The sequence below is a fragment of the Neopelma chrysocephalum genome, unplaced genomic scaffold (assembly GCF_003984885.1).
Source record: "Neopelma chrysocephalum unplaced genomic scaffold, ASM398488v2 Primary Assembly neopelma1_77, whole genome shotgun sequence".
Taxonomy (NCBI): domain Eukaryota; kingdom Metazoa; phylum Chordata; class Aves; order Passeriformes; family Pipridae; genus Neopelma; species Neopelma chrysocephalum.
In genome coordinates, this window is record NW_020897738.1 from 1,189,741 (window position 1) to 1,214,522 (window position 24,782).

General features: G+C 56.1%; 2 protein-coding genes across 4 annotated transcripts; one reads left to right on the plus strand and one right to left on the minus strand.

Moving 5' to 3' along the window:
* Window positions 1-32: 32 nt before the first annotated feature.
* On the plus strand, window positions 33-14,039 carry HPS4 (HPS4, biogenesis of lysosomal organelles complex 3 subunit 2). Of its 2 annotated transcripts, XM_027689408.1 has the most exons (13): window positions 33-138; window positions 996-1,086; window positions 1,752-1,895; window positions 2,809-2,916; window positions 3,217-3,333; window positions 3,458-3,552; window positions 4,643-4,715; window positions 5,381-5,414; window positions 6,016-6,112; window positions 6,585-7,503; window positions 9,922-10,054; window positions 10,944-11,052; window positions 12,838-14,039. In XM_027689408.1, exons 1-13 carry the CDS (start codon window positions 104-106, stop codon window positions 13,007-13,009), a joined length of 2,127 nt encoding a protein of 708 aa, XP_027545209.1. In that variant the 5' UTR covers window positions 33-103; the 3' UTR covers window positions 13,010-14,039. The 2 variants fall into 2 exon arrangements, with proteins under 2 accessions (XP_027545209.1, XP_027545210.1); XM_027689409.1 differs by lacking the exons at window positions 33-138; window positions 996-1,086 and adding an exon at window positions 1,983-2,046 and having other exon boundaries at window positions 1,784-1,895.
* Window positions 14,040-16,158: 2,119 nt separating this feature from the next.
* ASPHD2 (aspartate beta-hydroxylase domain containing 2) lies at window positions 16,159-24,782 on the minus strand. 2 transcript variants are annotated; one of them, XM_027689715.1, is made up of 4 exons: window positions 24,669-24,782; window positions 21,188-22,293; window positions 18,788-18,901; window positions 16,159-17,742 (listed from the first exon to the last, which is right to left on the minus strand). In XM_027689715.1, the coding sequence occupies exons 2-4, from the start codon at window positions 22,071-22,073 to the stop codon at window positions 17,633-17,635; spliced, it is 1,110 nt and encodes a 369-aa protein (XP_027545516.1). In that variant the 5' UTR covers window positions 22,074-22,293; window positions 24,669-24,782; the 3' UTR covers window positions 16,159-17,632. The 2 variants fall into 2 exon arrangements, with proteins under 2 accessions (XP_027545516.1, XP_027545517.1); XM_027689716.1 differs by lacking the exon at window positions 24,669-24,782 and adding an exon at window positions 24,417-24,567.

Below are 24,782 nucleotides of genomic sequence, written 5' to 3' on the forward strand. Positions count from 1 at the left end.
CACGGGACCGGCGGGGGCGCGCCCGGAACCGGCGGCGGGAGGGAGCGCGGGGTCCCGGAGCATCCCGGAACCGCCCGGAGCATCCCGGAGCCGCTCCGCAGCCATGTCCCGGCCCACCGAGCCCGGCCCCGCGCCGTGGTGAGTGAGCCCCTTCCCCTCCCGTCCGTACCGCCCGGACACCGCCGGCCACGCGTGGGCGGGTGTCCCGGGAAGGCACTTCGGCCCTTTGCTGGCCGGACCGCGGGTACGGTCACCGGTCGCGGCTGCAGCGCGGAGCTGAGAGCCCGTCCCGTGGTCGGGAACCCAATAGGGGTTCAACAGCTCCGTCCCTCTCCCAGAGTCATTCCAGGGCCATGGAGAGGCGGCCCGGGAACGGATCCAGCCTCCTGCTCCTGGCCCGGCCGTAACGCGGGTTCCCGGGTTCCTCGGTACCACTTTGGAGCCGTCTTTTGCCTTTGCCCCAGACCTGGGCTGTTCCTGCTGGAATACTCCTGGGGGAAGCTTGTCCCGAGATGTGACGACGGGAGAGGACAAAAAATGTTATCAGTATGTGAATCCAAGAAGTTACGAGTGGAATAACATTATGTCTTCCGAGGGAAAACTCTGTCTCATGCTCCTCGAGGGCTGTCGGGTGCAGGCAGCAACTGAATTAATAGTAGCAGGTCCCAGGAATTGTTTAGAATGCACGTGGATAATGCTCAATGACAATTACTCCTTGGGCTCAGGGTAGAATATCTCACAAGTCCATATCCTTCCACCTGTCTGAACTGCTGAGTTATAGAACCTATTTTAAGCCCACAAAACAGGTCAGATTTAGTTGTAAGGGACACTTTTGGTGCTGCTTTTGGGTGTAAACTTAGTGTGATTGTGCGAGAACAATGTCTCTCCATTTGTAATAACCTGTAATTGCTCTTCTTGACTTAATAGAAAGGAGACAGAGAAGTGCAACAGTTTTCAAATACAAAATAATTCCTGCTACTACTTTGCTTTTTTAGGTGGAATTACTTTTTCCTTTACGACGGCTCAAAGGTGAAGGAGGAAGGAGATCCTACAAGTGCTGGGATCTGTTACTTTTACCCTTCTCAGGTAATGTCTGCTCTCATTTCAGTACCTGTAAAGGGGTATTGTGGGTCAGGGCTGATAGTTCTGGGTCAGGAATGGATTGGTTCCCAGTTGGAAATTCAGATTAATCCCTGTTTAGTATTCACAAAAGTTTTAAGAAATCCTGTACAATTAACTCCAGGTGGAGTGGAGCTGGGCTCCCCCTGGCTCGGGACACAGCAATGGGGTTACACTCTGCTCCCCCACTGTGGAATGGTCCAGCACAGTCCAGGTCTGTCCTGGTGATGTGTATAAACACACATGAGAGATGAAAGTTCCCCTCCATAAGGTCCAGGCCCTTGTGCTGCTGGGAAAAAGCAATCCAGTTATTTTCTCCCAGAAATATGCCTGTGCTACTGTGTTTGATTCATAGAATCACAGAGTCATTAAGGTTGGAAAAGATCAAGACCAACCAGCACCACCTTCATCACTAACTATGTCCCCAGGTGCCACTTCCACATGTTTTCTGAACACTTCCAGGGATGATGACTCCACCACTGCCCTGGGCAGCCTGTTCCAATGCTTTACAATTCTTTCTGTGTAACTGAATTGATGATTAATTTTTATTTATACCTGATTACAGTAGTGATTTTTTTTCCAAGTTCTTTTAAAGGGAAACTAAAGCTTCTCTTCCCTGTCTCCCCGGGCAGACCCTCCCAGAGCAGCAGGAGCTGCTGTGCGGGCAGATGGCAGGGGTGGTTCGCTGCATGACCGAAATCTCCGGGGTCCCTCCCAGCCTCATCCGCCTCAGGAAGCTCAAATTTGCCGTGGTGGTGGATGGAGACTATCTGTGGGTGAGTTCAGGAGGTCTGGAGCAGTCACAGAATGGGAACAGCCAGAGGCTGCAGGACTGTGTCAAACAAAGAGGGTTTATTTTTCAGGGTGGGGGCTGCACACCTGGGGAGAGCTGGGAGGGACTTTGCAGTGCACAAATTTCATTGCAAGGTAACTTGAGTTTAAGTCACTGTGTCCTAAATGCCACTAGGCTTCACGTACCTCATTTGTGTGTCTACTCCCAACATGATTTCTTTAGATGTTCCTGTCCAATGGCTGTGAAATGTTGAGCTCTACATCGTTGTGTGTGTCTGTGGGCTTCTGGCAATGACTGGGAACAGAATCTCAAGCTGGTCTGAGTGCTCTTTCCTTCTAACCCTCAGCATTTCCTGCTGCAGAGCTGTGTCAGTGTCCACAGACATTTGGTATACAAAGAACAGTGTGTGGCAGAGCTGTGACAAAAATGCCCCTAAACCATCCCTTGGGAACTGGGCTGAGACCAGTCAGCCCCGTTTAACTGGGGCTCACATGGCTCGCTCTGAGGCATGAGGCCTGATGCTTCTGCTTCTCTCAGCAACTTAAAAACTGAATGAAGTGTCTTCATTGCTGTAAATAACAACTTAATTTGAATGCTTTAAAGTACTTAGCTTCAGGAAAATGTTGTTAGCTATTAAAGAACCAAGCTGGGTCATCTAGCGTGGGAAGGAAGTGTGTCTGAAGCATTGCATTTCTGATATCATTTATTTTTCCTGTCTGTGCCAGGGCTCTTGTGTGGGTATTTCTGAATTTCCTTTTCATGTGACTCGTGAGTCTGGGGGGGGGGTTGCCTGACAGAGCTGTCTGTCCTCATTGGAAAGCGATAAGAGTTGTTCTCACCTGCTGTGCCTGGGTTTTGCCAGTGAACATCCCCCATTCATGGCTCTCCTGTTGCAGGTTCTGGGCTGTGCAGTGGAGCTCCCTGACGTGAGCTGCAGGCGCTTTCTGGAGCAGCTCATCAGCCTCTTCACCTTCTACAACGGCCCCGTGCGCGGCGCCTACACGGTAACGGGACACCCCTAGCCCTGGTGCTGGAATGTTCTCTTGTGTTTCTTCCTCACATATCCAAGAACTGGGACCTGGAAAAGTGTGCAGGCCCATCCTGCCCTTGCTCCAAGGATGTCTGGGTGTCTGCTAAACATTTCCTAGGTGTACAGACTAAAGCAGTTTCCTCTCGGTATCATCTTCCCCCTCATTCTGACAAGATTTGTCCCTCGGAGGCTCTGTCCCACATGAATTGCATCTCCCATCCCCAGTGCATGAACAGCTGTGCAGTGACAGCGTGTGGGGTTTTGTTGTCCACAGGCGTTTTCCCAGGAGGAGCTGGGCAGGCAGTGGGACAGGTACACTGAACACATCCAAAAAAACACCAGTGACCTCCACAGGATTTTCAATTCTCTTTGGCATCTGGACAAAACCAAGGTAAGAGCCTATCCTCTGCACTGTCTGGCTGGAGCTGCCCTAATCCTGGGAGTGTGCTTTATTTGCTGCTCTGACCATTTCCCAGGATTCTGTGGCCTCACTCCCTGTGGTTCTCCCTGTCCAGGTGGATCCCCTGCTCTTGCTGAAGGCAGCTCTCATCTTGCAGACGTGCCAGCGCTGTCCCCATGTCTTGGCAGGCTGCATCCTCTACAGAGGCTTGTAAGTAACCAGCTGTTCCCTGAAGGCTTGACCTGCCCCTAAATCCACCAGTGGTCTCTTGGCAGTCGTGCAGATCAGTGCAGGCATGTCTCTGTGTCCGTGGTTCTGTCTGATCTGCTGACTAGGACCACTGTCTGTACTGACAGAAAATACACAGAGCCAGGATTTCCCATGAGGAATTCCAGCTTCTTACATCCAAAGATGACTGAACGACTTCAAGGAAAGCCTCTAAGGTGGCCTTGAAAGGCAGGAGGTGGGGAATTCCGAGAATGCCTTGGCAGCAGCATTCAAGTGCCATTTTTCTTTGGCATAAACTGTTCCAGTAACACCTTTTAGGAGCACAGGAAATGTGCCACAGTGGGAGCATTTTCCAGGGCTGACAGAGAGTGATCTCATACCCGTGGCCAGGATGCTGGGTGTGAGTCACTGCAGCACCTTAAAGCTGGCAGCATGTGCAGGGAGGTGGACATCTGACTTGAGAAGGGAGTTGGGAGCCTTGTCCTGCCTCTGCCACACTGATGTGTGTGTCACTGTATCACTGCTGTGTCTGGTAGAGATATTTTGTCACCAAATGTCCTCAGAGTTCTGTGAACTCTAAGTCTTACTGCAGCACTGCAAAGGGCTTTGAATGGAGTTAAACCTCTCCTTCTTTAGGGTATTTTTGGGTTCCTGCAGCACCATCAGCTTTGCTCGGAGCACAAGTCCAGTGTGTCCATCATGAGCATTGCTGCTGGTTCTGCCTGTCCTGGAGCCCCGGGAGCCTGTGGCTGACCTTAAGGGAAGGATTCTCTGCTCACAGGACAAGGGAAATGGCTTCAAACTGACAGAGAGTAAGTTTAGATTAAATATTAGGAAGAAATCCTTCCCTGTGAGTGTAGTGAGGCCCTGGCACAGGTTGCCCAGAGAAGCTGTGGCTGCCCCATCCCTGGAAGTGTTCAAGGCCAGATTGGATGAGGCTTGGAGCAACCTGGTCTAGTGGAAGGTGTCCTTGCCTATGGCAGAGGAGTGGAGCTAAATGATCTTTAAGGTCCTTTCCAACCCAAACCATTCCATGATTCTGTGATTCTATGACTATGTTTTGTCCTTTTAGGATTGTGAGCACCCAGCTGCCACCTTCCCTCACTGCCAAAGTTCTCCTCCAAGGCAGCGAGTCTCCAGGCCAGGTATGTTGCTGAACACATTCCCTGCATCCAGATACCTGTAAGGATGTGGTGTGGGAGCTCTTGTCACACAGATCTGACACGTGCCATTACTGGGAAGGACAAATGTTGATGCTGATGCTCAAAGCTTTTATTAGTTATGATTGAATAAGGTTTTGAGACTTCTGCACTAGGAATTTGCTTTTTTCAGTCTTTAAGTTACTGAATTCATGAGTTCTCATCTGTGGGTTGTTTTGATTGGCTTTTTACCCACATTTAGATATTTAGTGGGAAATATGATGAATGTCTGAAAGTGAGAAACAGAGCAGTTTTTGTTTGCATTAAAACTTGTCAAAAGTTATTATTTATGTGACAGAAAAGCTACCACAATCCAGATATGAGGAAGACCTCTGCTCTTCTGGTGTAATGAACTGAGTTTCTGTGGCCTGAGAAGGCAGTAATGGGAAATTGTGGCTCTGTCCTGGCTTTCAGGTGTGTTTTGGTCCTTGGGAAGGTCCCTTTGACTTTGAGAGCTCCCTAAGGAACAAACCCCTGCCCAGCACTATAAACCAGTCACAGCATTTGCTGGAGGGGTGGTGTGGGGTCTGCTGTGGCCTTGGAGAGGGTGGCAGGGGTGTTCTGGTGGTCACTGAGTCATCCATGGAGCCAATTCTTGACTTTTCTTGCAGAGGGAGGCTGGAGATGAGGAGCCGCGGGAGCCTGGTGAGCATCCAGCTGCAGTGCTGCCAAGTGCCCACCAGCAGCAGTGCGTGGGCAACCCTCAGGCTGCCTTCTCTGCATGGGAGCATGAGCTGGTTCTCTGGGATTCACGTCCAAGATCTTGCTGGATGCAGGAGTATATCCAGTATATCCCAGAGGGTGTTGCTGGCACTAGTCAGCAGTACCAGCGGGTGTTGTGTAATCAGAACCAGCTCCTTCCCTTGGCTAAGCAGAGGGTTTGCTCTTTTGGGTTTGTCAGTTCTGCAGATTCCCAACATGCCTGCCTTCATTCCAGTTCCTCATGTGCCTACTTGGCCCTGATGGAGCCCTGACAACAGATGGCTGATTCTTGCAGTCCAAACCTCCAGTCATCATCTCTCAGCATCGGTTTAGAGATGATTTGCCAGGATGGTTAGGAAGAAACACTGAGGGAAAATTTAACTGTGTATGAGGAGGGTGGGCAAATACTGCCCAGCTCAGTTGGGATGCAGGACAATGGCAGACCTATTCCACCTGCAGAAGCCTTTAGACTGATGGAGTTTGGCTTCTCTTCTTTATGTTGGGGCATGTTCATTTAATCCTGAAACCTCCACTGCTCTTGCAGAGTCTCCATTGCCGCAGGGTGTCCGTATCATCCCGGTGTTCCTAACAGGGGACGAAGTCTCAGTGCTCCGGGACTTCCCAGTGGAGTGGATGGCCAGGTAGGAAACCAGCCTGACACAGAGAGAAGGAGTTGCAGCAGGAGCTCACACGTGGCTCTGTGTCCTTGTTGTCATTGTCACTGTTTTCTCTGGAACTAACCCAGACCCTGTCGCTGCCTGTTGGAGCTGCCTGAGGCCTCTCAGGCTGGACGGAATTCCTGTGTCCATGTCCCTGCTGTGAGCAGCCTGAAGCAGAACTGCTTCCCCAGACCATCTGTGACCTGTTGTCTCTCAGCTCACAGCTCTGCTTGGAGCCTTTGTGCTTTGTGGATAAGGGAGGGATATTCCCAGGAGCCTGCAATGTAACATTCCCAGGCTTTTCACCTGTTTTAGACCTCAGCCGATCCTTTTCCCAGGAAGATGCTCTTTATAGCAGCCATTGATCAGTACCAGGGGACAGTGGGGTTATTAGGTGTAGGATAACTCCACACAGATCCTGCTCAGTAGTTTAACCCCTTTGTCATCTCCATAGGGCATCCATGTCCCCAGCAGGCACCGGAGCAGAGGAGAGTGCTCCATGCTCCCAGGCAGTTCCAGAGTCAACAGGAATTCATGAAAACCAAGCCCTGGATGCTATATCTGTGCAGGAGTCCCCTGAGGAGGCTTCAGACACAGCTGCCCCAGGAGATGCTCTGCAGTCAGGCAGCCCTGCAAGTCCCCTGACAGGCTTCCCTGGAACGGGAGCCAGCACAAGGAGTTCTTCAGCTGCAAACCTGAGTGGACCAGGCAGTGGCAGCTCAGAACTCAGCAGGAAAGCACACATCCCATCAGAGAGTGACACAGAGCATCTCCCAAGCCCTTCCACGCTCTGGACTTCTGAATGTGCTCAAACTATGGGTCCATACCTGGAAGGCTTTTCCTTTCCCAACCCTTACGCCCGGGAACAGGAGAGTCGGGACATGGGGAAATCCCTTGTGGACTCTGATATTGAGCACTCTGATGTTGAGAACCAAAGTTCCCTCTCCTCTCCCGTTCCCTCTCCTGCTCAGGAGCTGAGCAGGGAGAAATCCAGAGAACACAACGAGCAAGAGACTGGGAGCCAAAGCCGTGTGTCTGGAGGAAGCGGCAGCACTGCTGGTGACCACGTGTGGGGTTTGGATGGTCCAGGCACTGCTGGACAGTCACAGCTCTGGAGTGGGAGTCAGCTGCCAGCTGTGGGGGTTCAGCAGGGTCTGCTCAGTGACCCAGCAGGGCACACACCGTGTCCCAGGAGTGGGGAGGGCAGCTGGGCACCCCAAGGGGACAGGCTGGGAGCCCGGACTGCCATGGAGTTGGGCAGAGAGAGCAGTCCAGCCCGGATGAGCCTCTATGTTCACTGCATCAAGGGGCTGGTGCTGTCACTGCTGGCTGAGGACCATCTCCGAGGGGACCAGAGTGCCATGGAAGATGTGGTGAGTGGGAAAGATCTCTCCCACCTTCAGCTGCCCTCCTGGTGGGGGGGACAGGGTTTACAACTGAAGAGGGAATGTTGGATCGCGCTTCCCATCCTTTCCTCACCTGCTCTGTGCTGCGCAAGGCAAAGCCATTTGGCTCAGGGCTCGTCACCACAGCCCTGGCTGTGTGGGAGGGTGTGAGGCAGCGAGCAGGGAGGTGAGAGCCTTGTCTCACACAGCTCCTGGTGCTGCTGTTGTCTGTCAGTGCTAGCACCGGAGCAGAGTGTGTGGGTGTGACCGTCAGAAGGCCTGGGCTGGATTTGGGATTCGCTGGGAAAACCCCTCAGTTTAGTGCTTTTTGGGAAGCAAGGTTTGTTCTGTTTTACCCCCACTTTGCACGTCACAGCTTCTCCCTCTGGGAGCACCAGAGACGTATCTGGCAGCAGGTCCTGAAGTGTTTCCTTTGGCTGTGGGAGCCCCCAGCCTGCTCCCCAGGGCTGGAGAGAAGGATGTCGTTTGGGCACTGCACAGGGGCTGTACCAGAGCAATCCCAAATTACTCTGCTGTGGGATTTGGGTGCCAAGGCTTCCCTGTGAATGGAGCTGATGAGGCTGCAGGGCAGGATGTGCCAGTCCCCTGCCTTTCCTGGGAAGCATCAGCCTGCAGAGCTGCTGCCTGGCCTCTGCCTCCCTCCCAGGAGCTGAGTCAAAGCTGCAGAGCCCTGTTTGATATGCCAGTTGCCATAGAAACAACCTATTTTCCTTACCCAGCTAGACTGGAAGGTGGAGGGAATCTCAGACTAACGCAGAGCCTCAAGGTTGCTCCTTTCCCTGGGAGCTGTGGGACACAGAGGCTCCCCCATGAGCTGGGGAGCATCTCCTCCACTCAGGGAGGGATCATGTGCCTGGGGAGGGATTGCTGCAGAATCAGCTGAGGGCAGGAGGTGCAGCTGGTGCCTTTTGCACTTGGTCCCCTTTCTGCTCATTTGGAACAGGCAGCTGCACAAATCTGCTCAGCCATGTCTTCTCCAAAGAGGGGAAGAGGGAAACAGGCAGGTGGGAATTGTCACTCTGGAGAGCTGAAGGTTGTCCCTATTGCACAGGGATTGCACAGTCCATTTTCCTTTATGTGTTGCCCCACGGTCGACAAAGCTCCATTCCATCCAGATTGCTGTTTTCCCAAACATCCTGCTTCCATCTCACATACCCTTGCTTTGGATCTCACCCAAACTGCATTGTCACAGCCTGGATTTTGGCTGTGACTGGGCTCTTCTGCTACACCCTCCTGTGGGTGCAGGTGTTTGTTATCCCTTAGAGCTGCATTGCATGTCCGGTTATCCCAGGAGGAAGAGCATTGTCTGAGGAGGTCCAGCTGGGCTCTGCTGCTGGTGGATTTGAGGCACAACCTCAGCTTGTCTGTCCATTTGTTTATCTGTAGATTAAAAATGACCCTCAGCTCTCAGGGATGTAAAAGCTGCATTGTAATTAATGTTTTTGAATGCTTTGAGGCCCAAAAATGACACCAAAGAAGGGTAAAATATGCTACTTGTGCAGCTGAGAACCTCTGGGAGGGCGGGTTCCATCACAGGCTTTCCCTGTGGAGCAGGAGGCTCTGGGGCTTCCTTCCTGCTGCTCTTTAGGTCTAATCCCTCCATTTCACTGCACAGAAGGGAAAATCTGTTCTTTGACAGAGGGTCAAGCATAGGCCATGCACTGCCGTCCTGCTGAACAGAGGCTTTATCCTCTCCACAGCAGAGGAAAGCACACAGGCAGGATGAGGATTATGGAGTTAATCTTCCCAGGAGTGGTGGAGGGCCCCTGCCTGTGCCCTGCCTGTGCCCAGGGAGCCTCAGCACAGCCATCCAGCTGGGCTGCTGAAAGTCCACTCAGGAGAACAGCTTGGCGTTGATTGTGTACATTGTTGTGTATCTTTGTACTGCCTGGTGTAACAAGGGCTGGGAAGCAAAGGAATATTCCTTGTTGTGGCTGAAAGTCATGTGAAAACGAGCCCTGGAGAGTAATGGTTGATGGTACATTAATGGAGCCATGCATTTTCCTGGAATTAATACCATCAGGTTGTTTATTGGCTTATTTTCAGGTTGGAGTGCCCCTTCCTGAGTCATGAAATCAAGGAATGGTTTGGGTTGGTAAAGATCATCCAGTTCCACCACCCTGCCATGGGCAGGGACCCCTTCCACAGGGTCCCCTTCCACTAGACCAGGGTGTTCTGAGCTCCATCACTGACATGGGAGCTGTGGGACTTGTCTGCTTTCCCCTGTGCCCAAGTTTCCCAGACATTCCATGTGGGAGCCTGGGCAGCACAGCAGAGCATGGAAGGGTCTGGTCCCTCTGTCACCTGAGCACCCTCCAGCACCTCCTTGGAAGCCCAGGTGAGGCACAGGTGGAGCTCTGACCCTTGCCTTTCCCCTGTCTGCAGTACCACAGCAGCCTGGCTTCCCTGAATGGCCTCGAGGTTCACCTGAGGGAGACTCTGCCCAAGGACTCCTCGGCCTCAGCCAGGACAACTTACAGCTTCACACACTATGACCGTGTCCAGAATGTCCTCACAGGTGAGCCTTCATCTTCTGGAACAGCAGGAGGGAATAGTGAGGAGAATGGGGTTTGGGGGAACCTTTTCTCATACCTCAGACAGCTCAGAAGCATTTCTCACTGTAACTCCTACCACACAGCCTGGCTTTAAAAGGCCCTGCTGAGGGAACTTTGTTGGGAGTTTATAATCTGCTGAAGACTTGTTGATGGCTTTTTTTGGGTGAAAGCCAGAGGCTGTGGGAGCTGGAGCAGCTGCCACTGGTGCTTTGCTCAGAATGATGTCCCTTGGGGTTCTAGTGAGGGCTGAGTGTGAGCACAGGACTTGACATCCCCTTCAAACCCAGCCATTGCCCCCAGTCGTTCATCTCTGGTGTGATGCCTTGTGTCCCACTGTACATCCGAGGGTCTGTCAGTCACACCTGAGGGTCTCTCAGTTGTTTCTGGCTGTGAGAAGCAGGAGCTGGGACCAGGCAGCAGTTGGGGGGCTCCTGCCCTGGGTGTGGGTGGACCATTGACCTGCAGAAAGCCCTGTGCATGTGTTGCTCCAGTTGGTTTTGCTGTTCCCTTCCTCTGACAGCCTCGCAGACAGTGGCCTGGCTCTGTCCAGCTTGGAAGTGCTTTAAAGAGAGAGAGAAACCCCAGTGTTTCTAGGTACCCCAGGCCTCAGGCTACCTTGTGACCCCTCAATGTGTGTTGCCTGCTGGGAAAGGTACCCCAGGATGTGTTTGGCTGAGCACGGTGGCTGTCGCTGACTGGTTCCATTGAGGTCACCTTGGGACTTAAGGTGTCACCAGCATGTTCTGCTGCTATCCAGGGTCTGTGGGAAGATCCAGGGCCTTTTTCTGTTCAGTAAATGGGGACACAATACAGAGTGGGCTTTTAATATCCCCCCTTGCTCCTGTTGTGCAGCCAACCTGCCCCACACACCTGGACCTCTGGACCGGCACTTCCTGAGGGCGGCCACGCTGATCCACTCTGACTTCAGCCAGCTTCCCTCGGCCTCAGAGGTGATCATCAGGTAAGGGGTGCTCACAACCCCTCCTCACACCAGGCTGGGTGGTCACAGAAGGGGGGAACCTCTTTTTAAGTCTGGCTGGGTTTTGGCACATGTTGTAACCACACCGGTGCCTCCTGGCAAGGGTCAGTCACATCGCCTTATTCCCTAAGTTTGCTTTTAATTGTGGGTTCCTTTGTGTTCTGGATGTTGAGAGGCTACAGTGGCACCGGGACTGAGGGCACAGCTGAGTGGTGCCATGAGTTGGATTAAGATATAATGTTCAAACATTGCCAGTTCCTGGCACCATAAGATTCTAAGACGCAGTGTTAAATATAGCTGTTCCTAATAAATTTGTGTCTCGGCGGGGAGCCAAAGGCACCCAGAATTGGCAACCTAGATTTTGTTTTCTTACACGGTTTGTTGGGTTGGAAACACACTGTGATGTGCGTGGCAAACTCAATTGTGATGTGCCAGGCAGGATGGTCTTATCACAGCCAGAGCCCTTCCCGACTTCCAGAGCCCTCCGTGACATCCATAGCCCTTCCTCATGGCCAGAGCCCTCCCTGACATCCAGAGCTCATCCCCAGAGCCAGAGCCCTTCCCAACATCCACATCCCTTCCCCACACCCAGATCCCTTCCCCAGGCCATGGCTGAAGCGAACCCTCCGTTCCTCAGCTGAGCTGGGGGGGTTGTGTTGTGAGTGCACAGATTCTGCCTGCCTGGTCCTGCTTGTTTGTCCAAAACATGATGAAATAGAGATGCTTCTGGGAATTAAACGGTTTCACTGCTCTGGCACAGCTTGCCAAGGGAATGTGAATCACACACTTCAGTGCTGGAGAACTCCTTGTTTAGCATGAGCTTGACTGACTCCTTAAATCCAGTGCTAAACTGACTGCCTCAGCTGGTGTATTCCGTGTTACCCCAAAAAAAGCAACTCCATGTGTGAATCAGCCTGAGTAACAAGATGACTAAAACTGCTTTCTTTTATGGAGAGTTGTCACAGAAGGGTGTCAGCAAACATAGCAGTTGCTGCTTTCCTCCGTTGAGGAGGAATCCAGGGTCCTTGGCTTTTCTCCCTGCCAGCCTTCCTGCAGGAGAATGCTCCGTGGGGGTTCTTAATCTTAATTGCTGTTAATAATCACAGCTTTTTGGTAACAGTATCTGGCTATTGTCTGAGCTTCATCACACCTGTGACTGAATGTGATTCCTGCTGCGAGGTGCTGTACTGGGATTTGATTATGGCCAGCAGCAGTGAGATGGGCTCCTGTGGGAGAGGGAGGAGTGCTGGGCATGAGGAGTGTTCCATCCCAGCTCATGGTGTCCTGGGCTGGTGACATGCAGGTGTTGATGCTGCTGAGTGGGTCCTAGAAGAATTTATTCATGGAAAGGCTGATCAGTCATTGGAAGGGGCTGCCCAGGAAGGTGGCGGAGTCCCCACCCCTGGAGGTGTCCAAGGAACAACTGGACATGACACTCAGTGCTCTGGGCTGGTTGACAAGGTGGGGATCAGTCACAGGTTGAACTCGATCATCTTGGAGGTCTTTTTCAGCCTCAAAGGTTCTGTGATATCCCATTTTCCCTTTTAGGGTGACAGGACCCTTGAGAAGGAGGGTCTGGTTCCCTGTGGTCTTCTGGGAATGCACTGCAGGGGTTTGGTGCCCATTTAGCTCCATGTTCCCTTGCTGAGACATCTGAAAGTCTCTCTCAGTAGCTGGGAGCCCAGTGCTGTAAACACCCCAGTGCCCACCTGTGAATCTGGCCCAAATCTGTAAATCTGACCTCTTCCCTCTCTGCTGCCCTGCCAGGAATGCCTCCACAGCCGTGTACGCCTGTCGGAATCCCGTCCAGGAAACCTACTTCCAGCAGCTGGGTGCTCCGCTCCGCAACTCAGGCGTCCCCAACCCACACGACAGTGCCTTCAGCCTGCCCAGCAAGGCCAAGCAGAAGCTGCTGAAGCACGGGGTGAACCTGCTGTGAGCTGATGTGCTCAGACAACGTGTCTCAGCCCCTGCTGAATGTTCATCTCCAATAAGGAAAATCTCAGCCATTTATTCCGTCAGAGGCACGAGGCTCTGTCCTGCCTCTGTGGGGTCTCCAGCCTGCCTGACCCTCAAAAGGGTCACTTGTTGCCCTGTCCTGCAGCTCATGTGGGGCCAGGGCAGGTGTTACTGACATTAGCACTTACCAAAGACTGAAGACAGAACACAGCCATGTTGGGGTGCTTGGTTTACATGGACTCTGGGCCAGTTCTTGGTGCTCTGCAGACTCCCCGCGTGCCTCGACCTGATGTAAAACCTCGTCTTCCTCTGAGCCACACAGACCCCGGGCAGTGCTGGCTTTGAGACATGTCAGTCAGACACTGTCTGTGCCTACACTTGCCCTGCTCAGACTTGGGCTTTATTTATATCTCTTAATTCATAGGAATAAGCCCTGCCATGATGTAGTGCCTTACCTTGATTAGCAGAGCCTGCCTGTTCTCAAACTGGAGAAGTGCTGCAGAACTCACAAGCCTCCTCTGGGTGCTGTCAGGAGGCTTTTATGTTGTAGGTGACTCCAGGAGGTTCTTGTCCCTCCACACCTGCCTGGTCAGTGATGGTGCAGCCCAGCGCTGCCCACACCTGGACCCTGTGGCCTCACAGGGCCCTGTGATGGCGGTGTGAGTGTCCTTCTGCTCCCTCCCTCCCTCCCTCCTGGTGCAGGACCTTGTTTTGCTGCTCTTGATGCTCCATTTGCCCACACTCTGTTGACCCTGAAACTGCCTCTTAAGCTGATGGGACCAAAGAGGTTTTGTAGCCCCTCAGCAACTGTTCCCTTCCTGCTCTGACAGTGTGTCCCCTCTCAGTGGTGGCTGGGGGGGTCTGTGGTGATGGCTGCTTAGACCTGAGGGATGGATAGCTGTTTGGCTGGGCTGGGAAACCTGCTGCTGGTACGTACACATCCCCCCCCCCCCGCAGTGTGACTGTGGAAATAAAAGAGAGTCTCCAAGGCTCATTCTAGCACTGTGTCAGTGGCCAGAGTCATGTTGGTTGTCGTGTTTGTGGTTCCTAGTGTGATGGCTTGGGTTGGGTGAGCTGTTCCCCCTCTTAGCTCTGTGCCAAAGGTAGTTCCTGCACTGGTGGGGTTGAACAGGCAGTACCTGTTGGTTCAGTCATTCTTGCAAAGCAACTTCTTGGAAGATTCCTGAAGGGATGCATTACTGGTGTTACTGAGAGATGGTGAGAGAGACATGAACATGGTGAGATGGTGAGCAGCCTCGTGCCAGCATCAGGCCTGGACATGACGAGGTCACCATGGTCACAGCTCATGGTTCTGCTCCGGCACAGACAGTTCCCAAGGTCTCTGCCATTGGAGGGCTACTCTGAAGACCTTGCTGGGAATTTCAGAGGACTCCAGAGGACAAGCCAGCTGCTTGCTCAGAGGTGGCTGGGCATGGATTGCCACCTGGATGCCAGCCCTGGCAGCTGAGGGGGTGTTTCAGCAGGAGCAGGGCCGTGTGGCACTGCTCCTGTCCTGGGTACAATGGCAGGGAAGCTGCTCTGCACAGAAGGACTGTCAGGAGCCTGTTGGCAGTGTAGAAGTAAAAGCTCACTGGGAAGCCTGAGCTGGAGCCATCCTAGTGACCTCCTGTTTCAGTGACATCCGTGTGGAAGGTAAGGTGCTGCTTCCCTGTGTGACTTCCCTGTTCACTTGCCTTGAATGATGGCCAAGCTGCTCTGGGTCTGGAGCAGAGCACAGGGAGGCATCGCGTGGGATGGCAGGAGGGGAGGGGCTGTGTTCTCCAGCCTCTTCGGTGCCCTGGGCTCCCTGCCAGGCTGAGCCAAGCAGCCCCTCTGGTAGGTGCTGCTCTGCCTGTCGCCTCTGCACACTCAGCAGATCCGGGTTCCCTCTGCAATTCCCAGGAGGTGAGGAAGCCTCGGAGTGCTGGGAGCAGCGAGCCAGCGGGCAGGGCTGCCAGGCAGCTCCAGCCTGGTTTGCACCCCGGGGAGATCCGGCTGGCTCCTGCCTGGGTGTTTTCGGAAGTGGTTGTGTGCTCTATCAGGAAACACGTAGAAGTTGAAGGAAAATCCTGAGAGGGACAGGAGGGAGATTTGGCACAGCAGCAAGACACAAAATAGATGAATGCTCTCGCCTGCTGCCGTCGGGGATCTCCTGCCGCAATCTGCCGAGCCGTCTGCCGGCGAGGGAACAGCTGGGGCGGCTCGTTCCCGTGGCTGCTGGGGCTGCATCTGGTCACCCAGACCTCTCTGCCTGAGCCGGCTGGGAGGAAAGTTGTCTGGGCAGCACATGGAGAGCTCCCGGCCCTTGGCGTGACTGCTGCGCTGGAGAGGTTTAAAAATGGGACATTTTGAGCATAAGGGGATGAGGAGCAGCTGCTGCAGCTGGGTCTGTCTGAGTGCTGCCAGCGAGGCCCAGGGAGTCGTGGAGGGCGATTCCTGCCCTGCCAAGCTGGCTCTGTGCTGCTGTTTTCGGGCAGTAGGGTGGGAGTTAAGCAGCACTCTCTGCCCTGGAGCTGCTCCTGGGGAGCTGCTGCCTTTGATGCGTCAGTGCAGGCAGCTGGAAGCAATTCCCAGAATGGTTTGTTTGCGGATGCTCTGGCAAGACTAGTGGCTGCTGTGAGGTTCGGGGAGCTGAGGGACTGCAGCTGCTTCTGGGGATGACTGGGTCATCCTGCCACAGGCCAGGAAGTGCTGCCATAACCATAGCTGTGCTCATGCCACACCACAGCTATGGGAGAGACAGGGAGTTGTTCCCTGTGCTCCTTGGCAGCCTGGGGTTGACTGACATCACAGAATCTCAGAGTGGTTTGGGTTGGAAAGGACCCCAAACATCCAGTTCCAATCCCCTGCCATGGGCAGGGATTCACCCACTCGATCAGGTTGCTCAGGGCCCCATCTAGCCTGGCCAAATCCATGGGGACAGAGGTCTCGTGGGGTTGGGTATTTTAAAGCATTGCCTTCACTCACCATATCCCTGGCAAATGGGCCAATGCCCCCTCCCACCCTGCAGCTCCTGCTCTTCCAGCATGTTCTCCCCACCAGCAGCCAGCTGAGCTGCTGTGATAAGCAGGACCCAACCTCTCAGTGTTTGCTTGACCCTGGACTGATTAGAGCAGCAGGCAGAGCCCCTTCTGTTTTCAGCACAACTGTTTATTGATAATCTTTGCTTATCCACTTATGAATGTTACCGACTGTCGGACAGAGCCAACCTGCTTCCCCAGGGCCTGTGGCCAGGTAGCCAATGCGAGTAGAAATCATGCACTTCAGATAGTCTGTAACAAGACAGGTGTAAAAAATATCTCAGATGTATTTGAAATCTCTGCCTTATCTCGCAATCAAATCACTGAGAAGTCTGTAAAGAAGTTGTAGGGGGACAGGGCTGTGTTCCCTCCCGGGCAGGGCATGGAGCCAAGTGGTCCCCAGCAAGGACAGTGGTGAACAGCCACGGCACACTGTGCTTCACATGTAGGATGTCATAAACTGTCCCCCAAAACAGACCCTGGATGCTGGGTGCCTTCAGGAAAAGCAGGTGGTTGCTGGGCAGGCAGGACCCCAGGGTGGGGGGCTCATTCCTCAGGCTGCAGTGTTAAACCCTCTGCCTTGGGAACCTTTCCTTTGGAGTCAGGTCCATGTGAGCTGCTGCTGTGTGCACCTGCCCTGGCTCGAGGAAAGGAGAAGATGGAGCAGCAGAAGGAATGGTGACCTCCTTTCTTCCTATGGACAGACAAAACCCCTACTCTGTGTTCCCAAACAGCATCTCTACCCCTGCAGGGCTTCCCAGCTGGAGCTGTGAAAACTGAAGGTTGCAGATAGAGCAAGGAGGGGATTTGGGCGATTGATAATGCCCTCGGTCAGACTGAAGAGCAGGGCTGTGTGTGCTGTCCCCTGGCAGGGTGCATGTTGGGGCACCCCTGGGCTCGCTGCCTTGCTTGGCTGGGGGCACCTGCAGCTCGAGGCAGTGGGCTCTGCTCCCTTTTTGGGTGACAAAAGGAGTTTCTGAGGACAGGAGGGCTGGGGGCCCCGGGCTGGCAGATGGGGGAGGAAGCAGAAGCCTCTGGGCTCATGGTGGGAGGGCTCTTTATGGGCAGAGCTCTGCCCTGTCCACCCCATCAGCCTCAGCCAGAGTAGCCCCTGCCCAGGGAGGAGCACCATGCCTGCTGCAGCCCCCAGTGTCCGTCTGTCCATCCGTCCCAGACTGCAGCCAGGCAGGACAGGCTGAGTGCTTTGCTGGGCTGGTTGGCTGTTATGGTGTGTGTTTGTGTTGTTCCTTTGATGACCACGAGAAATTTTACATTATTACATTCAAACGAACACCCTTGGGTTTGTTACTCTACTTCTGAACACTGCAAAACACAGTAGCAACAGAACACGTAGGAGCATGGGGGGCAGCGAGCCACGGCGGGGGCAAGAAAAGAATCCCTGAAGCCAACGATGGAGGAAAGAGATGGGCGCTGATACACGTCACAGTTTCCATTTACAAGAGCCCCCGGGAGGGAGGAGCGAGGCCATGTGCTGGGAGGAAGGTTCCAGTGCGGCCCCGGAGCCGTGGCGGCACAGCCGCCCGCCCGCGGCTGCCCTGAGCCCACCAGGCCGGGCAGCGCTGTCATCGTCCCGGTGCGAAGATGAAGTCGAGGGCTTGGCGCTCAGCGGCCGCCACGTTGGGGTGCCACAGGTCCACCATGAAGACCACGCGGGGACCATCCTCCGGGGCACCTGGGTGGGATGGAAGCGCAGGGTGAGCAGAGGGAGGCACCTGCCCAGTGCAACCCCAGTAAACACCTGTGTACTGGGAGCCCAGTGCCTCCAGTAGCTGGCACGGGGCAGGGTCCTCCCTGCCGGGGCTCCAGAGTTGTTTTGGGCACCCAGAGGATTCCCCTGGCAGGACCAAGGCAGGATGCTGCGCTCGCCCTCCTTGCAGCTGCACCTTGTATCTGCAGGGAACAGCTGCTGCGCCATTCCAGCCTTCCTGGCCCTGCAGCCCTGCACGGAGCTGCGCTTCCCAATTCCACAGCCGGGTTAGGTGGAAGCAACAGCTTTTGTTCTTTCACTCTCTCCACAGGCTCCCCTGTGTAGAACAGCTCTGCTTGATGCTTTTATGTCATCGGCAACTAATGCCGGTTAATCTGGGAGAGCTGAAGTGGAACAGCCTCTGTCAGCGATGGAGGGAGGAACAATCCAGGCGGGAGTGAGGCTGTTCCCCCTGCGCGGGAGACAAAGGCGCCGCTGTCACGTCAGCACCGAGCTGCTCCTGCAACAGGGCGGCTGCAGCGGCAGCGGGAGGACCAGAGGATGCCGAGGCTGTGCCATCACAGCCTGAGCTGCCCTGCACAGCTCGGCAATGAAGGAAGCCTTTCCAAGCTGGCTGCCATGGCAGGGAGAGGACCTCTGGGCAGGGAGAGGATCACCAGGCCCCGTGCAGGGCTGGCAGTGCTGTGGCAGCACCACAAGCAAGTCAGGATGGGAACAAGCCCTGGGCAGGCTGTGGGGGGCTCCAGGGCTCCGCCAGGAAAGGGGCACCGGATGCCCTGAGGCAGAGGAAGCATTTTCATGGGTGAGCCCCCAGTGCCAGGGGCAGGGCTGCTGCCACGTGGAGCAAGCCAAGGGCAGCAGCAGTCCAAGCCCAGTGGGAGGCAGGTGCTCCAGTCCTACTGTGGCAGGAGAAGGAACTGGACACAGGTGTCCTTGCCCACCCATTCCCCCCTGGCCCCTGGCACCAGAGGGGACACTGTGAGGCTGCACACGTTGAACCTGCGCTCACCTTCATGAAATGCCGTGTGCAGGAAGGAGTCGTCAAAGAGGAGGCACCGGCCCTCAGCCCAGCACTGGGGCTCACCCCCCACCACCAGCTCGCAGTTGCTGGGCGTCTTCAGACCTTCAGGCACAAAGAGAGAGAACAGGGAGGGTCAGGCGGTGCTGTGTTCCCTGTGACAGGGCAGCAGTGACGAACAGCGAGCCCCACATGGGCCCCACGTGAGTTCCATGTGAGCCCCATGCTCCTGCCAAGGGTCAGCTTCCCTCCAGGGAGAGACCTGAACCCCAAGCCTGGTGCAGCTCAGCCCCTGCTGTCCCCAGTGAGCTCAGCACCACAGGCACTCGCTTTTGTATCTGGAACAGCTTCCCAGTCCCTGGAGTCCAGGACCCCGGGGTGTGTGCAGGGAACCAGGCTCCTGGGAGGTTTTCCAGCTTCAGGACCAGCTCTGCTTTGCTGACCCTGCCCAGGGCAAGGCTGGGAAAGCAGGAACTGCTGCACTGGGTCTGGCAAATGGGCTCAATTCTGCCTCTGCCACAAGCTGCCCATGGACCTCGCATCACTCAGCACCTGCCCCCCTCCTCAGTCCCCACCCAAAGTGCTGCTACAGGGGGACCCACCAGGCTGCAAGAACAGAAATTCAGGGGCGTCACAAAACCCTCGTAAAGAAGCAGCTCTGTGAGGGCCACAGGAAGAAGGATAATTATAGAAATAAAATGGGTCTTTTTGTATGATACCAGGACAAGCCAGACCAGTTTAAGGAGGGTTGATCCCATCACCACCTGCATTAGGACCGTCACCCCCTGCAGTGCTGGGGACACTGGAGCTGCTGCAGAGCTAACCTGCCCTGAGGATGCAGCTGTGGTAGAGAAAGGGGTCAGGGCTCACGTGGCTCCCAAATGGTATCGATGCAGCAAACGAGCAGAACGGACCCGAGAGCGATGCCAAAACTGAGCACAGCAGGGACTCCCAGCTGCCAGGTAGAGCTGGGAGCACAAAGCTGCTGTTTCAAAGCCTACAAAACCCAAAGCCATTTCCCTGCACAACAGCCTCAGCTGGAGAGGCTGGAAAGGGGGAGCAGAACCACCAGGGGATGCAGGGAGGAGGCAGCAGCAGCCTGCAGCCCTCCCATCGCACCCGCACCCCGGGGATGCTGCCCTGGCCCAGGAAGAGGCAGAGCTGGTGCCCGTGCCTGGGGGTTGCAGTAAATCCTCGAGAGTGACTTGGCCATGCCAATGGCTGCACTGGCTTTGCAGAGCAAGCTGTCTGAAAGGGCAGGTTATCTCTTAATAATCCTGGGCACAGCGAGAGCCGTGTCCCCAGCACAGAGGTGGGGGTGTCCATGTGCCCCTGGTGCTGGGCAGTGTCCTGGTAGAAGGAGAAGGGAACAACCTGCATCTCCCAAGTGTCCAAGGCATGTGTGCTCCAGCTGTGTTCACCTGAGCCAACCTGGACCTCATCAGCCCCCTCCTAGGAACCTCTCCCAGACCCTCATGAGGGGAGCACATCCCTGAGCGCGCCAGAGAGAGGAGTCAGTGATGGGCTTCCTCCTGGCACCAGCAAGGGCAGGTCCCAGTTGCCCGGCAGGTCCCATTTGCCCAGCAGTTCCTGGGATCAACTCTGAAAATGACTCCTTTTCCAAATAAATGGCCAGCACTGCCTGGGTGTGTTTACCCAAGTTGTTGGCTGAACAGGCGTGCTCGGTATTTGCCAGCCAGCCCGTGCGGTGCCTCCCCCGGCAGGATCGGTGCCACTGCCAGCCCGGCCATCTGTGCCGTGTGGGCTCTCCCTGTCCCAGTGTCTGCAGAGCAGGGAGCCACCAACTCAATGCCTGACCCACCAGAGGAGACCCCCCAGGACCTCCCAACCATCATTTGTGTCTTTGCAAACCCCAAAGCAGCATCTTTGCTTCCATCCACCTGCATCCCGCGCAGAGCACCTGAGATCCCAGGAGTGGGGAGCTGCCAGTGGCACAACACAGTCCCTGGAGCAGCACCCCAGGCTGAGCCACATCCTGGGATGGGAGGGGGGCCTGCCTGAAGAGTAAGGGGCGTTTGGAGACCCCTGTGCAAAATCAGCCCTGTATCTTGCACTGGCAAGAGCCCACAGCCCCGGGTTGGTGTGAAGAGGAGGTGAAACCCTCCTGCTGCTGAGCTGAGGACTCTGGGGATGTCAGATACCCAGGGACTGAGCACCAGCCTCTCCTGAGGAGGCTGCTGCCACAAAAGCCCTAAAAACCTCCCTCACGCCAAAGCAGAGCAGGTGTCTAAGCCCCCCAGGGCTGCAATTGGCAGCTGAACCCCAAGAGCACTGGATGCCATAGGCCTTTTTGGATCTCTTGTTCCCAGGCACTGCTGCAGCCCCTGGCACTGCCCCCAGAGAACACGAGCCCCAGCGCTGGGCACTCACCGAGGTGGCAGCGGATGCGGATGTTGGTGGGTCCGTAGTGCTCAGCGATGACAGTGCCCGGGCTCAGCACGGAGATGCACGCGTTCCCAAAGACATTGTTGCCAATGCAGGTGCGGAGGCTCCCGAGCAAGCGGTACGTCCGTGGGCATCTCCGGCAGTTCCTGGGCACGCACATGCCCTGGTTCACCAGGTAGAAGGTGAACCACTCCCCGCTGGGCGTGCTGTTCATTTTCCATCCTTGCGGGAGGCTGCAGTTTGAGAACGCTTTGTAGAGGGTCTCAAACTCGCACAGGATGGTCTGGAAGTTGCGCTCCAGCAACTCCACGTCGTGCTTTTGAGCGTCCCGGGAGAAATAGGGTGTGGTTGGCAAGTCGGGCAGGAAGAAGACTTCTGGCTTCTGGATGGAGGGCCGGCTGTTGAGGTAGCGGCCCTGCTCGCGGATGCCCTTGTGGATCCTGCCCATGCCGGACCAGGAGTAGCGCTTGGCGTACTCCTGCAGGTTGTGGTAGAGTTTCTGGTTGAGCCCGTCGTGGTGGGTGCAGCGCACGCACTCGGGTGAGTGGCAGTACACGTACCCGTTCTGCACCCCGTTGGCCTCCGCGCTCTGCATCAGCGCGTTGACAGTGGTGTAGGTGCGGGGCTGCTCCCGCCCCACGTGGTAGCAGTACCACACAAAGAGGACCAGGAAGCAGGCGACGGCGGCCAGGGCGGTGGCGTCGCAGTCCCGGAAAGACTGGATGCCAGTGGCGATGAAATCCCGGAGTCCATCCAGGGACCAGCTCCAGCCCATCAGCCACTCCAGAGACATGGTGGTACAGCGGTGGGTGGGTGCACACAGCGGGGCCCGGCGGTCAGTCCTCGTGGGCCTCAGGGGCACCCACACCATGCAGCTGGGCCAGGGTGCAGTGGGAAGGAGCTGCCATGGGGAAGTGGAGTGGTGGCTCTCCCCTGCACTCCTGGGAGCTCTGCATTGATGGCAGCACCCGGGGAGGGGGGTGGCCAGGCTGCCCGAGGGTCCCAATGCTGGGTCAGCACCAATGTGCCTGGAGGGTCCCCAGCTGTGCTCCTGGGCCGATCATCCTGGAAGGTTCCCCTGGAGGGAGGATCTGGGGAGAGAAACCCAAAGGCATTAGGAAGGGAGCTGCCCCTTGGAGTCCCTGCAGGGGACAGTGCAAGGGGCACAGCCAGGGTCATGTGCTGGGGCTGTGCAGGACACCAGCTTCTCTGGGAGGGGACGATGGATGAGGAGTCCTCCTCCCTGCCCAGAAGCCCAGCATCATCCCATGCCAAGAAAACCCCACACCCCTTCCAACAGGATCTTCCACAAATATACAAATGAGAGGTAGCAGGGAGACCCAGACCCCACCTCCACCAGCCCAGGGACCATCTCCCTTCCTGCTCTTCTTCCAATTTCTCTCTAAGTTGCTGCCTTATCATCTCTAAAATCTGGCTGATAAGGGAATAGACACTGGGAATAAACACTTCACAGACCTATCTGGCAGCACATCAGCTTATCCCCTCCATCTAACCGCTCTGAAGTGAGTTTCCCTCCAGAGACTGTGCTGTGTGAGAGCCCAGCACTTGGCCAGACTGCCAAGGTCACATACCCACAGTGGCATGTCAGGATGGTGGCAACAGGGGCAGGTTGGGGTTGGCCTGTTTGATTTCACTGGCTTATCTGTGAGAGCACTTACTCTAAGGAGCAGGATGCGTTTATGAGCCAGGGAAGTCATCCAAACCCTTCCCAGCCCTTCATACCAAGGTCCTGCATCCTCTACACATGCATTTCCTTATCAGTGGGGATGGGAATGGGCTGCAGGAGGGACCTGACCTTGCAGCTGGGACCTTGTGCAGCGTTGGGGACATGGGTTTCAGGCAGTTACACCCAGGGAGGGACATCCACACACCCTACTTCCTTGTAGCACATTGCCTGCGTGCCCCGTCCCAGCATCTGCAATCCACGTGGCACGTCACAGCCTCCTGGGAATCCTAAGATAACTTTCCTCCATCTCCACAGCTGGCATCCCTCCAGACACACTGGTTTCTCTCGCCCAGGCCTCACTCAGCTCCCGGGATGCAACCATAGACTCGGTTGCAGGGGTGTCCCCCAAGGCCAACACAACCCCCTCGTGCTCCCTGCAGGCCCAGAGTGTGCCAGGAAAGTCAGCAGAGCCCTGGTGTGATCTGTATGCAGGGTAGCTCTCACCCTGCCAGGCGAGCAGGGAGCCACCCCAGCATAGCAGCCACGCTCGGTCAGACTGACTGACAACGAGGGCACGGGGGCAGAGCTGGGAGTCCGATAGCCTCGGGGTCCCCAGGCTGCAGTCACATCCTGTGAGGGCAGCATGGCACAAACACGGCCCCACTGCTGCTGTCAGCACCTCAAAGGGGGAAAGTCAGGGGCAAACCATCAGAAGCAAGAGATCAAAGCCCCCCTGCCCATGTGCCGCCTGCCCAGCCCCGGAGCCTGGCAGCCCAGGAGCCTCAGGCTGGAGAGCCCTGGTCTCCTCTGGGCAGAGACTTCACGGGATCCATCCCAGGAGCTGCCTCCTGTGCTTGCACAGACACCCCACTGCAAACCTGCCCAAACCCCCCCTCCACAGGGGCTGTGGCACCGGAGTAGGGCCCCAAACACCGGCACCACTCCCAGCGGACACTGCATGACCAGGACCTGCCCGGGGCACCCAATAGGTGCTGTCAACTTCCAGCCACAGCCCTGCAATTAGACGGGTGGTTGCATCCAGCACCCCTGGCCTGAGATCCCAGAAAAGGCTCCTCAGCTAATGATACCAGCAGAGCCATTCCAGGGAGAGGAGATCAATTCCACGTTGCACCGAAGTTGTGCAGGACGTGGAGGCGAGCACCGTGCCAGCAGCAGCTGTGTTACATAAGGAAGGCAGAGGCTTTGATGCAGCACAAAGTTGCATCTCGGTGGCTCCGTGGTGGCCCTGGCATCTCCTGGAGGCAGCGGGTTCTGCTCAGCCTGGCTGGGATCCCCAGGCCATGGGCCCGTGGTGACGGGGACGCATGGCAGGGATGTCCTCAGCTCAGCTCAGCACGGCCGGCGTCGCCTTTGGGAGAGGCACGAGGAGCAAGAGCATTGGGGTGAGGTGAGGTGCCCACTGTCACTCCGGAGCCGGAGCCGTGGGTGCTCCCTTCACCCTCTCCTCCAGCTTGCCACCCCAGCGGTGTCACCAGTGTGACGGTGTCACCTGCATGCTGCTCTCACCCCGTGTGATGGTGTCACCCAGCGTGGCAGCGTCAGCGAGTGTCACCAGAGTGGCTGCATCACCCGGCGTGGCGGTGGCACCTGCCGCCGCGCTGTCACCCGGCACGGCCGTGTCGCCCTCCCGACGCCGAGCCCCTGCCCCGGCCGGGGTGTCCGGGCTGCGCCCCCCGCCGCGGGCGCCGCTCCCGCGCCGCTCGCCCGCGGCCCCCCCGCGATGCGATGCGGTGCGATGAGATGCGATGCGGTACCGACCTGCTGCCCGCGCCGGGCCGTGCGGGGCCGTGCGGGGCCGCGCTCCGCTCCGCGCCGCTCCGCTCCTCCTGCCGCCGCCGCAGCGGACCACAACTCCCAGCAGCCCGGGCAGGA

Bases quoted from the DNA above. Each gene is read 5' to 3' on its own strand.
- HPS4 (XM_027689408.1), top strand. From the start codon at position 104: ATGTCCCGGCCCACCGAGCCCGGCCCCGCGCCGTG. The intron at 139-995 runs GTGAGTGAGCCC...TTGCTTTTTTAG, and splicing joins GAGCCCGGCCCCGCGCCGTG to GTGGAATTACTTTTTCCTTT. The intron at 10,055-10,943 runs GTGAGCCTTCAT...CCTGTTGTGCAG, and splicing joins TGTCCAGAATGTCCTCACAG to CCAACCTGCCCCACACACCT.
- ASPHD2 (XM_027689715.1), bottom strand. From the start codon at position 22,073: ATGGTGTGGGTGCCCCTGAGGCCCACGAGGACTGACCGCCGGGCCCCG. The intron at 18,902-21,187 runs GTGAGTGCCCAG...TTGTGCCTGAAG, and splicing joins CCGCATCCGCTGCCACCTCG to GTCTGAAGACGCCCAGCAAC. The intron at 17,743-18,787 runs GTGAGCGCAGGT...CATCCCACCCAG, and splicing joins GCACACGGCATTTCATGAAG to GTGCCCCGGAGGATGGTCCC.